Consider the following 14,676-nt stretch of genomic DNA (forward strand, 5'->3'; position numbering starts at 1 on the left):
TTTAGATTTTATGTAATTGCCAAATAGTCTTGATTGTGATTTCCTTTTAATTTAATTCCTTAGATTACATTTACAAAGCATTATAAAATGGGATTAGCAAGTCTAAATAAACTTTCCACCTTCTTTTAGTTCAATTTTTTTCTGTCCCCAAACTGTTGGAGCGTTTGGATGTTCTCAGGAAGGATTTCCATTCCCTTAAATAAGTTTCCTTTTTGTTTTAGAGAGAAAACAAGACAGTTGTTAAAATTGAGATAGAACAGATTTTTGAATTGATTTAACTTTAATTCATGAGATTCTCTAAATTCTAATTAAATGTTCCAGACAAACTGAATTGCCATTTGGTTATTTTCTAATTCACACAAACCATTTCTCTTTTGTGAGCTGGAAAGTTATCAAATATGAAGCAATTATATCCAAAAAGCAGTTAACATTCATATGCCGTTTGTCTTATGCTAAGCACTTTTTGTGATCATGTGATCTTCACAATAATCATTATTCTCTTTACAAATCAGAAAACTGCGCAAAGATAAAATAATTTGCCCTAAACTACATAGGTAATACATATCTGCAGCTGAAACAGAAAATGGTGGTCTTACCCAATGCAGAGGCTGACTGGCTTTCTCACCTCACTATGCCATCCTGAGTGGTGCCAGGGGCACCCAGATTCTTCCCAGGTAGTTCCTGAACAGAACCTGCTGAAGGCTGGAGTGGCTGATGTCAGGGCTCAGGGAATGTTGATCATGGGGCCTTATCCCCATTCCATCTTCACTCTCCCAAGCTGAGTTGGGGAGGCATTTGGGCAAGGTTGTATGGGGTCCCCATGGCTGTTGCTGAGGCAGCATTTGAATTTCTGTATACTGCTTTAGCATTCTCTTTTCTTAATCTGATTGAGATGAGAGGAGTTAGCAAACAGAGGGACTTGGGCTACATTGATCTTGTTAGCAATCCCCACAACTGAAATACAGTCAGAACTTTGGGGAGTGGAGCATGCTGAGTGATCAGGATTGTGGAAAGGATCCCTTAGTACTTTCTGGGTTGCTTTCCCAATGGAGCAGAAAGGGGACTCTGGATAGGATAGAAATTAAGTAAGGATTAACAAAAAGTTGCTATTTATCTAATTTTTTTTTTTCTTTTTCACTCCCTTCTTTCAGAATGGGGTAAATTCCTGGAATTATTCCCCATGTTTCAGGAATTTTTCTTGCTCTATTAAAATGACTAATTTCCAAATTCCTTAATCATTGCTCTCAAAACCAGGAGAATTTGCTAAGATATTTTAGCAGTCTATACTTTTAATTAGCTAACTTTATTTCTGTAGCCCTCAGCTTGGCCAGAGCTGGGGTCCACAGGAAAAAGAGGTTTTTTCCTCTTTTAAGGTAGGAGTCAAGAATACTAAGAAATCTTTCCCAGAATTCTAATTACAGCATAGAAGTTTGTTTTGTTTTGTTTTGTTTTCTTGTTGGCTTCATTTTAAATCTTTCCAGGTAACAAAATCTAGCTCATAGAACAAAGATGACACAGACATTCTGTAGAGAGATTCAGACACAGACAAAGAAAGTGACATGGAAGAGGACTGTTTCATCTTTGCCAAAAGCCATAAAATTTTTCTTCCTGCGAGAGAAAGGTGGCAAAGATTATTTTGATGAACATTGACTTTCCAAGTCTGGGTGTTTCCAGTCAAGGAAAATCTGCTGAGCTCAAGACACCCAGACAAGCCTTCTCTTAGTTGCATGGGATGTCCCAGCTGTAGGATCAAGGAAGAAAAGACCTGGGGGCTTATCTTGACAAGGAGGAGATGAAGCCAGGGAGGCTAGACTTTCCCCATACAGAGCCACCAAATGTTGAGGTTCAAAAAGAGATCCCCAAAGGTTTGGGTCACAAATCAGTGTCGGGAGGTATTGCAAAAGAATTTTCAGGCTTGAACCCACCTCCAAGTCAACGGGCAAAGTTTATTGTAATTATAATGCCAATTAAAGTGGGCTAAGTTCCAAAAGAATTTAGCAAAGAATCAGTAGCAAGAAGATAAATTTATAGGAAAAATATTGAGAGAAAAGCTATCAATACCCTTTGATCCAGCAGTGTTACTACTGGGCTTATATTGTATGTGCAAAAATGTTTGTGGCAGCCCTCTTTGTAGTGGCCAAAAACTGGAAACTGAGAGGATGCCCGTCAGTTGGAGAATGGCTGAATAAATTGTGGTATATGAATGTTATGGAATATTATTGTTCTGAAGAAATGACCAATAGGACGATTTCAGAAAGGCCTGGAAAGACTTACATTAACTGATGCTGAGTGAAATGAGCAGGACCAGGAGATCATTGTATACTTCAACAACAATACTATATGATGATCAATTCTGATGGACGTGGCCCTCTTCAACAATGAGATGAACCAAATCAGTTCCATTTGTTCGATAATGAATAGAACCAGCTATACCCAGCGAAAACACTCTGGGAAATGAGTGTGAACCATTACATAGCATTTCCAATCCCTATGTTTTTGTTTGCTTGCATTTTTCATTTCCTTCACAGGTAAATTGTACACTATTTCAAAGTCCGATTCTTCTTGTGCAGTAAAATAACTGTATGGATATGTATACATATATTGTATTTAACATATACTTTAACATATTTAACATGTATTGGTCTACCAGCCATCTGAGGGAGAGGTTGTGGGGAAAGAAGGGGAAAAATTGGAACAAAAGGCTTGGCAATTGTCAATGCTGAAAAAAATTACCCATGCATATATCTTGCAAATAAAAAGCTATATAAATAAAAAAATACATTTAAAAAAAAAATATTGAGAGATCAGTGCTTCATGTCACTGATATGCTAATTTAAGGTGTAGAAGTAGAATTAAGGAGGGGTGTTAGAAGTAGAGTTGAAGAGTGATTTGGTATGCACCTCATTATTGTCTCAGAAACTTTATTATTGAACAATAGATAGTTATCTGACAGCCAGCATTGTTTATGGAACTAGACACTGCCTAATCCCAGTGGCCTCAGAGCTACTGCCACATTTCCTTTAGAAGCTGTATCCCATCACACAGTTTTCAGGATCATATGGAAATTTTGAAGACTGTATCAATCAGAGAATGTATTTGTAATACTTTAATAGTTGGTGAAAGTAATGCAATAAAATGGAATACACATTTAATGGAATTTTAAAAAACCCTGAGGATTAAAAAAAATGATTTCTTTGTTAAATAAATGTATTGTATAATTGAGTGAACTAGATTTAATGTGTTCAGTGCTAATTATTAAGGTTAGAACTGAAAGTAATTTAGTCCTTCACTGTCATTTTTTGGATTATGAAAATAAAGCCTATAGCCAATGAATTTCTCAAGGTTACCCAGTAGTAAGTATAAGGCTTTCAGGAGTGGGGCTCTTATGACCCCAGAATCCATTGCTTTTATTAAATACATAACAGAGAAGTAAATTGTATATATGTGAAAAAGAGATGTTTCTATATTAATTGAGTTTATTTTTAGTTTAATTGTTTATCTTGTTCATTTTTCTTTACTTTTTTTTTTTTTTAGGGTAACTTCTTTCAGAATATTGGTTCCATTACCCTGTTTGCTGTATTTGGCACAGCAATTTCAGCTTTTATTGTAGGTGGAGGAATATATTTTCTAGGTCAGGTAAGAGAAAAATTTGAGAGAAGTCTTTGAAACACTTGTATTCATAGAATTCATACTTTAAAACTTATGTGTAGAAGAGTGAATTTCATCTAGCTTACTATATGAAGTAGTGAACTCATTCCTTCTTAGCATATTAAGTTGGTCCTGACTGAACTAAGTACAGCATAGAAATAATGTGTGTGTGTGTGTGTATATATATATATATATATATATACACACACACACACACACATATATATATATATGTATATAATGTATATGTGATTACCTCGTTCGAAATAAACATATGACTAATTCACAATGGCTATTCTCTTTGCCAAAAAAAAAAGTTTATTTAGGAGAAGAGGGTACAGCAAAATAAGAGATAAATTAGGCACCAGAAGTGGCAAATATGAAATAGAGTTGGGAGAGTTTACAGTTATCAAAGAAAAAGACAGATTCCCCTGGGGAACTCACAGTTAACTAGAAGAAAGGAAATACACTTTGGGGTGGGAGAAAGCCATTGACTGGCAGGTTAGACTGACCAGAGTTGGCTGGAGAAAGCAAAGAGGCACCATTAAAGAGAAGACTAAGTGGTTCTTTTATAGGGGAAATGTAGCCTTGGAGGTTTCCTAGATGTAAAGGCAGAAACTCAGTATTAGAGAGTTAGATGGTCTTCACCTGGCAAACCAGGTCTCAGACCTGTCTTAAAGATAGGCCAATCAAGACAGTCTGGGAAAGGTAATTTCCTTTTTGTATGCAATTAATGGTTAAGACAGTCTAGGAAAGCTAAATTCTATCAAGGTTGTTTCAAAGGTTGTTGTGAATGTCTTTAAAGATGCTAACTATATTAGAGATAGTATGGATGAATTAACAATACACTCTGACTCACATTATTCTATATGAATATAATTTGGCAGTTCACATTAGATAGCCAGACTAGGAGATGGAAAGATTTTTTTCAAGTCCCACTTCTAATTATATGGGCTCTTAAGTCATATAACCTCTTCATGTCCTTAGAAAATTCTCTGTAACTCTTTAAATTTCTCACTGGGCATTCTCTGTAATTTGGAAAACAAAAGTCTGACTCAAAAAAAAAAAAATGCTCTTACATTTAGCTCTGGAAAATCTACAAAATTGTGATGAGGAACATAGTATGGTGGTAAATGCCTATAATCCTGCTGCTGTGGATGCAGAGGTTGGTGGAACAATTGAGCCCAGAAGTTCTAAGCCACAATGTGCTAAGCTCACCAAGTATCCAAGCTAAGTCCAGCACCAGTATAGGAAGTTTCTGGGAGTAAGATCCATTAGACTGCCTAAGGAGGAGTAAATTAACCCAATTCAAAAAAAGAGTTATTCAAAGATTATATATCTGTTAAAGTGAGATTGAGCCCATGAATGACTTGCAAGGAAAGAGCATCAGTCTTTAAAGAAGATTTTTGTGAATTATGATGAAGGTAAATACCTTGTAACATTGAACAATGTAAATAATGAATTTAGACAGTTTATATTTAAAAGACTATCCTTTCTGTTTTCACTTTCAATTATCGTCAATTCTAAATTATCCAAATATGGATAACTACATGTAAGTTATGTGCATTTTCTAATGTGCTGTTGCCAACTAGTAGTCTGTTTATGTGGGTGATGTGGATACCAGGATGGTAGGCACCAAAAGTTTGGGTTCAGTCATGTGAAGAATTTACCATGACCATTTTCTTTGGCAAAATATATTTATTTAGGGAAGAAGTTATAGACAAAATGAAGGGAATAGTAAATACAAAATAGAGTGGGAGAATATGAAATACAAGTTCCTCAGTGGAACTCTCAATTACATATGCCCTTAGTTGGCAGACTAAATCTTGAAAGGGACTTAGCACCCTAAAAGAGTTAGTCGGCTATAAGGAGAAGTGGGCTTGGGAAACAGAGTGGAGCTAGGATAGATACCAAGTGGATATGGGAAGGCTAAAGACATCCCAAGGCAGAGTCCCATGGGGGACTGACCCAAAGAAGGCAGAAGCCAGGGGATGGCCCATAAGTAGATTTTATAGAAAATTTAATCTCAGGGACATGACTGGGAATGCTAACTGGACTATCTCTTCAGAAGGTGGGACCATGGAGCAGAACTGATCTCTATTCCTGCCTCAGAGATTAATTTTATCAATTTTATCAATTTCTCTGTTTAACTGCACTTAAAATTGAAGACCTCATCACTATTACTTGGCATGTTGTCAGGGAATTGAAACTCATCTTAATTAGTCTACTTAAAACATAATTAGTAAAGTCTTCAAAGAAAAAAGAAATCATTTATAATCAAATATAAAGATAATAAGTTATGCTACTTTGCATTATGCATGTTGGTGTTTCTTTCATTGTGAATAATAGATGTTAACTCTCACTATTAAGCAATGTATAAGAAAAAGTATCTGAGAATGACAAATTTCTCAGCAAATCAGAATCCTTTTTCCTTTTTTTGATAACAGTGGCCAAAATCATGTTACTTTATTTTTACCCTTAGTACTTTATGCCACATAGCATTAGTATATTTGTTTATTTCTGTAGCTTTATTCATTATTTGACTTTGAATAGTCAATTAGAAAATAACTTTTATAACAAAGAGCTTTAATTAATTAGTTTTTTGCTTTAATATACTGTCCCATACTTTTTTTTTTTTTTTTTTTGAGGCCATTAGGATTAAGTAACTTGCCCAGAGTCACACAGCTAGTAGGAGTCTGAGTACAGATTTGTACTTGGGTCCTCCTGACTCCAGGGCAGCTTGTGTTTTAACCTAGATGCCCTTTTATCTCATGCTTTTTAAAGATCAAGTTGTGCTTCAGGTTCAGAGGAAATTTTGGGAATTTTGTGGTTTATTACTAAAATCACTAAGATATTCATATTCTATTTACTTTGTAAAACAAGTTAAAAAGTGTTTTATTCTTCATTAAAAAAAATTTTTTTTTTTTTAAACAGGCTGATGTAATTTCTAAACTCAACATGACAGACAGGTAAATCCTTCCTAACATAACATATATGTAATTTCTTTGCACTCTGGGGAAATTGCCTTCATCATACTAACATAGATAGAATATTCATATATACTTTATTTCTGCTGGAAAATGCAGCAATATGAGTTAATTTGTCTTTTTGAAGCATGAATAAAAATAATTTTTGTATATTCACTACCCTTTTTCTTAAAATTTATTTGTCATCTTTTCAGGATCACTTGACAGTAGTATTTTAATGGAAATTATTACTTTGGCATTTGGATAAAAAAAAAAACCTCTTTAGAAAATGGAGCTATTTTCCTTTTTTTTTTAAAACCATATTTTTGTCCTTTATTATAATAATCATCCCCTAGAATTTATTAAGTGCTTGTTATGTGACAGGTGTTATTTGAGGTGTATCCTTAACAATATATAGATTCTTGTGTTTCTTCTTACTGTATGGTTCTTCTCAGTCTCCTTGGCTAGATTATCATCCATATTATACTTTCTAACTATGAGTATTTCCCCAAAATTCCCCACTTTCTTCTCTTTTCAGTATACTCTCTTTCTTAGTGACTTTGCTCCTAAGTGGTTGTATCATCCATATGGACATGGCTCCCACTTCTGCATATCCAGCAATATTTTCTCTCCTAAGCTCCAGTCCCACATCATCAGTAGCCTGTTAGACATTTTTAAGTGGATCTCTCAAAGGCAATTCAAACTCAATATGTTCCCAAAGAAAACTATCTGTCTTACCTACTTTATGAACTTCCATATTTCTATTGAGGGTACCATCATCTTTTCACTTATTAAAGTTTTTAAACTTAGAGTCATTCCATTTCCTCACTTTCCCTTATCCTATTCAAGGTATCTTAGAAAGAACTATCTGGCTAGCTATCAGATATTTAATACTTAAATACTTTCATTGCTGTGGATAACCATTAACACAGATCACTAAGGTTGTCTCTAAGACTTGACTATCCAAAAAACTCATCACATTATGGCCAACTTATTAAAGAACCTTTATGAAGTTAGGTAGGCTGGTCTTCAGATAACACATATATTATCTCTCAGCAATACCATAGGTGGAGCTTTCTACCTTGGTGTAGGACTTGCTAGATTTGGACCCTTCATTGCTAAAATGAGGTTTCAGAATAGCCAAGATGTGAGTAGGTCTATAGGCAAGCAATTGATACTTATGACAGATTATTCAGAAGTCAAAAGTCATACATTTGCTAAATGTTTGTATGATTTGACCATAGAGTAAAATGAAACAAGATGGATTATTTATCTTGAAAAGTTTGAATATATGTTGATCTGCCCTGGGAGGTAGTTACAAAATGTCTCTCATACTTCCCTCCACTTTCAGTTCCTTTTAGCAATGTGAAACTATAAACCAATAATCAGTTTGAATTCACCAGTGTGACAGTGTGTTGTACATTGTATTGTATATGTTTGATATTTGACTTGCTTTTGCAATTTACCTGATATTAATGTAGTTAGACTTTATGAACCATAAAATAATTCATTTTCCTTGTTGTCTTTGATTCATTGTAATTTAAAATAACAATAACTGAGAAAAAATTCAAAACTGTCTATGGATTTGTTTGTTTTTTTTTTCCCATTGAAATGCCAGCTAAAATGTTTTTTAGGTGAAGTTTTGATTATCTTTCAACTAACTTATAAGTACTTCTAACTTATAAGTATCTATAGTTGAAACTTACGGTCCATTAGCTAGATAATTTCCACTTTGGAAGTCCTTTCCTTTTCAGAGGAGAGATGCTAGGTTTCTCTTTCGGACTTTTTTGAAAACTTCCATTTTCATTCCATTTTGCTTTGATGGATATAACAAAACTCCTTTTTAGGAGCCAGTTGGATTATGTCTTTATAATGCTTTGTAAAGAATTAAAATGATTTTGTGAAGAAGTTAGTTCTTTACAATAAATTGATCTGATTTCTGGAATTTTCATTGATATGGGTTACGAAAGATCACTAGGGACAGAGCATTCTGATGTCAGCTCCCAGTGTTCTCTGCATATAATATCCACTTAATAAATATTCATTAAATTGAGTTTCAAATTCAGTTGTCATCAAAACTATGAAACATTTGAAAAATGTGAGCAGTCTTAGCTAAATATCTGTTTGCCTAGCAAAGGTAAAGTACCAGAGCTGATAGGCTTTTCTATTTGTAATGATTCTTATGACAAACTATCAAAATCTGTACCTGCTATGTTAATTAAAGAATATATAAAGAGTTGTTATTGAGATGGACAAAGGGTATTTTTTCCTTTAGTCTCCACTGAAATAAATCTTTATCAAAGTTATTGATAGTATTGAAATATTAAAATATCTAGCTGACCACTCTATCCTTCCATCTTTCTCTGCGATATTTTATGATATGCCAGTTATTTTAAGGCTTTTCTTAATCTAATTATTATCTGTCTTTCCCTCCTCTACTTATTATAGAACTTTCTGTGCTTCGCTATTTCCCCATTCTTCTAAACTAAGGGGTTGGGTGCCTGAACTTATTTTTAAAAATATCTTTATAACTATATTTATAATGTAGTTGATTCCCTTGTTTAAAAACATGGGCCAGCATAAGAAACAGGTAAGAAATTCAGAAGCTGAATGAACAATACTTTATGATTGCTCTATGTACTGTTTTTACATGACCCCTTTGTCCTCTAGATTCTTGCTTCTGTCCCCAAGCTCACATTACTTCTCCAACAACCCTAGTGGTTCTTCCTGTATTCACTGAAGTTCCCCTCTTGGTAATAACCATTCTTTGAACTTAACTACAGTTTTTTGTGCCATAGGTAAACTGTATCTATCTCAGCCCAGACCTACTAGTCCTTGGGTGGAAACAGGAGGAACAGACTCCTCTCAATTGTGTGGCTGTCCCACTTCCATACTATTTATCAATTGTGGCACTCTGCCAAAGAACAATGAAACTAGGCCAACTGCTTATGTTTCTAGCCTACTTCTATTCCCAATAAATTAGCCTGAGATTTTCCCAGTTCACAGCAAGTGGTAACCTGTTCCACTGATGCCTACTTTATTGCACTTGGCATCTAGTAATATTGCATATTGATAGGCCAGGAAAGAATAGAATTTGTCTACTGCTTCAGGAATTTTGAGGGCATTGTTTTTATGTATTTATTTTTGTAATAGGAATGTCTACAAATTATTCTGCTAGAGGGAAATTCAGAGAAAATTTTTTTTATTTTTCATTTTTAAAAATTAATTTTATAATTATAACTTTTTTTTTTGACAGTACATATGCATAGGTAATTTTTTTTTACAACATTATCCCTTGTACTCCCTTCTGTTCTGAATTTTTCTCCTCTTTCCCTCCACCCCCTCCCCTAGATGGCAGGCATTCCCATACATATTAAATATCTTATAGTATATCCCAGGTACAATATATATGTGCAGAACCGAATTTTGTTGTTGTTGTTGTTGCAAAGGAAGAATTGTATTCGGAAGGTAAGAATAATCTGGGAAGAAAAACAAAAAAATGCTCACAGTTTATACTCATTTCCCAGTGTTCCTTTTCTGGGTGTAGCTGATTCTGTCCATTATTGATCATTTGGAATTGGATTAGGTCTTCTCTATGTTGAAGATATCCACTTCCATCAGAATACATCCTCATACAGTATCATTGTTGAAGTGTATAATGATCCCCTAGTTCTGCTCGTTTCACTCAGCATCGAGTTGATGTAAGTCTCTCCAAGCCTCTCAGTTCAGAGAAAAATTAAACAAATGGTTCATTTTCTGCTTTCTTGAAACTTGTGCTATAGATAATATTAATCATAAACGATGTGGTAGAAATCATATCTCTCACCTGCAGACAATGAAAGTGAATCAGAATGGATACTCAGCCATCTTAAGAGTGAATTATTCATTAAAAAGCAATACCATTTATGTCTTTGCAATCCTGAATTTTTTTGTTGATTGATTTGGAAGTTTAGGTGAGATACTTGTGCTATCCAAGATATAATGGGAACTAAAATATTAATTGGCAGACAGTAGAGGGACTATATTAAAGGGGTTGCTACATTTATCAGAGCCTCTATTCACCAAAGGTACTAAAGACCCTGTGCTTTTAGGGATGAAGAACTTGGTAGGCAAGTGTTCCTCCATATATAGATCATTGTTTGAAGATACCTTATCTCTAGTCCACTTGAGAAGAGACTATAGAGCTGGCATCAAGCACAAATTCAGTCCAACTCCTAGGGACTCACTCATTACAGTAATAATAACCTGATAAGAATTCTTAGCTACAAGGAAGCAAAGACCAAACTGAAGGTGAGGGCCAAACTTAAAGGAACTCACATCCTTCAATGATCTTCCAGTGGTTCCAAAGGACCTACATGCAGGGTTGCACGTTCAGACCGAATCTTTCACAAATCTCAGGCCTATGGGTGTCAAAGATACTAGAAGGCTTATCCTTCTGAGACTTAGAGATTGGGAGCTGATAGAGTATCATTTGAATATGTCTCAGCTCCTGCCATCTTGGAAGGAGATTCCATGTCATCATTTGGATGCATTTCTCCCAGGAACCTACAAGGTACATAGTGACCTAGAGGCATATTTAAAATTCCTTGTTGCATATGTCTGCTGTTTGTACTTACATCTAATATACGAAGTGACAGATCTTGTAAGTAAACATTACTGCCTTTCCTTGAATGCCATGTATAGTCATCCAAGTGCCTAGAGAATGAGTATCTTGGTCATTTGGTTCTTTGCTCATTCATTCAGTTTCATCTACTCAAAACTTGTTCCTTTTGCTGACATTCCTTAATAACCTCTGCTTCTTAGAGGTTAACTTGAAAGATTTGTTGGATTAAATTTATTTTATCCCATCCAGATCCTTGTTAGAGTCATTACCCCTCATGTCTCAAGGAACTCACAGTTATTCCCTGTATCTTAATTCCTGCCTCACATTTAGTGACTTCAGGATATCTAGTAGTATTCCCTTAATCTTACCTCCTCAGTAAATCCACCTCCTCCACTTGCATAGGCATTGAGATGTTCACACTTTAAACTTCCCTATTGCTTTCCATGATTTTGAACTCTGATATTCCTCTTTGAGCATAATCTTCTGTCCTTCCAATTCACACTCTTCCCCACTCCTGTGATCCTCCTAAATATATTCTTTGTATTCACTGTGACCTCCAGTCTCTCCACTCCTACCTGTTCTCCCAGTCTGTTACTTATAGCTTTGCTTTCCTCACTTCATAAACTTGATCTTGCAGTTGACCAATTCAAATATGCAATGTCCTTTACCCTTGAGTTTTTTACCTTGTTGCCACTCACAGCTTGTCAAACCTCAAACCTGGGTTAGCTGTACCATTGTGTGGTACAAGACCACCTGCTCAAATAAATTAAGGAGATTTCTCAAGCAAAAGCTGAAAGGAATTTTATTACGATCATAAGCAGATAGGCAAGGAGAGGCGAGGCCCAGTTAACAGAAAAGAATTATATAGGAGCCTGCGCTAACACTCCCTATAGGCTGAATCTTTGCCCATTTTAGCCACCACAAATGACCTCACATTTTAAGTCATAAATGAAGAAAAACTTCTAACTACATCTTTAGGATTACTAAATTACCTTATGGTGGCCCCAACTTAGTCTCACAAAGAAAAGGACTGTGTGGTCTCACTCTTTGTAAACCCCATGATTTCTGGAGAAAGAAACCTGGCCCTGGAGCATCTGACTTTCACTCAGTCTTTAGAATACTGTCTCCATCTTGTGAGATAACTTTCACAGTTCACTTCATTCATCATTGATGAGGAGTAAATGATGAGGAGTAAATTGAGGTCTAAACCGAGATGTGTCAGTTCCTTTTCTCTCTCTCCTTCCTTCCCCAAAGTAACCAAGGGCTGGTTCAGCAGCAAAGGAATTTGCTACTTAATGCTGTATGGAAACATAGTCTTTATTGATTAGAATGGAATCACCAGAGAGCCGGTGGGCAAAATGGCTGCATGGTACAAGGCCAATTTTGCAAAGAATAGATTTTTGAGTTCTCTCTTTTATACAAGAGCACAATCATTCAGATGCAGTGATGTAAGGAGGTTCCTGAGAGTGATGTAAATAAGATAAGGATTCTCTTGTTATCTTTTGAGTAGAGACAGAAGTCTCTTCCCAAAAAGGAATTTCCTGATGCCATTTGGTCTATCTGAGTAGATTAGAATGGGGGCTGTAAAACCCTGGCCAGCTCAGATAGCCCAAACTAGTTTGACCAGATCTTGTATCAAAGGTCCAAGTCCCAAAGGAAGTTGGAGATCAAACAAGGAATATCAAGGGGCTACCGCCCTCAACAACTATCATCCTTCTTTCTCTGTTTTCTGGTGCTGTTTAACCCTGCTTGAAGAAATCATATAGCCTCACCATCTGGGTCTACTACAAATTTGTTATCTCAACTGGATTTCCACTCTGCATGGCAATCATATTTTCCCCTAATTAATTTATATTCCCTATTAGGACTATTCCAGACCTTTGTCTTCTTTCCACAAGTATTTTCACCCCCTTTTAGCAGAGGACCTCAATTTTTAATTTACTAAGAAAATGGAGGCTATCTGCCACAATCTACTTCTCATTTCATAAAACTCTTATCTTTTGACAGTCTCTTCTATTACTCCAGTCTTTGAGAAAGAAGTGGCCCTCCTCCTTGCTAAGATTAATTCTTCATTTTCTTCCTCCAGTCTCCTTTGGAAGAGACTTTGGAGAGAAAATAAAATTTTAACTGAAAAAATTTTTTTAATTTTTAAAATTTAAATTTAAAACAAGGTTAACCCCCTCTTATTCCTCTGAACATTTTCTTCTCTGTCCTCTGCCCATCTTTTCACCATGCTCATCTCTATCTCATATCCCTGACTACCTTTAAACATGTTCAAATCGCTGTCATCCTATATACCTTCATTTTATTGTCTCATTTTCCCAGAGTATTGTCTTGCTGCTCCTATATAAGAAGTAGAATTGCCAAGGACGGAAAAGTAGGAATGAGGAAGTGGTAGCACTAGACTTTTGCCTTTGAGAGAGAGAATCAATGAATGAATAAACATTCATTAAGTGCTTACCCTAGAACAAAAGCTATAATACAAAGATAAAAGCAAAATAGTTCATGTTCTCAAGATGCTCTCTTTTCTTCTTAAACTTTCAGTAATTTAATCATCTCCCATGGGTCTAATGATCATTTCTATGTAGATGATTCCAAAAATTTCTAAAAATGCTCACTTAACCTTTCTTTTCTTTGCTCCATACCTTTGTCTGTCCAACCCTTCCCTGAAATGTGACCTCTTCTTACCTCTGTCAGAAGCTTTAGCTTGAGCCTTCATGGCTCACTTCCTGTGCCAGTTATTAAGGGAAGCCACTTTCTCTCCTCAAGCATTCTTTTTTATTTTCTTATGTGTGTACATGTATTCCTAGCTGAAGAAAAGCTTCTTAAGAGAAGATTATTTTTGTCTTTGAATTGCCTGTTTAAGTCCCTAAAGGGTAGTAGACAATTATTAATGCTTATTGAATACGTGTTTGAATGATGGCAGAACTTTTTGCTTTTGTTTTTGTATTCCCAGCTTCTGAGAAAGATTTTTCAAATCCAACTTCTCACATGTTCTTAGAAATTTGACTTAGCTCTCTCTATTTTAAAAATGAGACCTTTATCAGAAACACTAGCTGTGAAAATTGTTTCCTAGCTTTCTGCTTCCTTACTAATCTTGACAGCATTGATATTGTTTGTGCAAAACCTTCTTAATTTAATATAATCAAAATTGTCATTTTGCATTTTATAATGCTTTCTAGTTTTTCTTTGGCCATACATTCATCCCTTCTCCACAGATCTGACAGGTAGACTATCCCTTGCTTATAGTATTACTATTTATGTTTAAATCATGAACCCATTTTGATTTTATCTTGGTATAGCATGTGAGATATTGGTATACTCTTTCCTGATTTTCCTAGCAATTTTTGTCAAATAGTGAGTTCTTATTCCAGAAGTTGGAGTTTTTGGATTTATCAAACAGTAGATTACTATAGTCATTGACTGTTGTATCTTGGGTACCAAACCTATTCCACTGCT

At 35.3% G+C, this 14,676-nt stretch overlaps 1 protein-coding gene across 2 annotated transcripts in view; it reads left to right on the forward strand.

Moving 5' to 3' along the window:
* SLC9A8 (solute carrier family 9 member A8) overlaps positions 1-14,676 on the forward strand; it is a 116,309-nt gene that overhangs the window by 49,636 nt on the left and 51,997 nt on the right. For both annotated transcript variants that reach the window (XM_074288577.1, XM_074288576.1), the window contains exons 6-7: positions 3,535-3,636; positions 6,583-6,617. In XM_074288577.1, coding sequence (XP_074144678.1) covers positions 3,535-3,636; positions 6,583-6,617 — 137 coding nt within the window. The remainder of the gene's footprint in view (positions 1-3,534; positions 3,637-6,582; positions 6,618-14,676) is intronic.

Source organism: Sminthopsis crassicaudata, chromosome 2 (genome assembly GCF_048593235.1).
Source record: "Sminthopsis crassicaudata isolate SCR6 chromosome 2, ASM4859323v1, whole genome shotgun sequence".
NCBI classification, from domain to species: domain Eukaryota; kingdom Metazoa; phylum Chordata; class Mammalia; order Dasyuromorphia; family Dasyuridae; genus Sminthopsis; species Sminthopsis crassicaudata.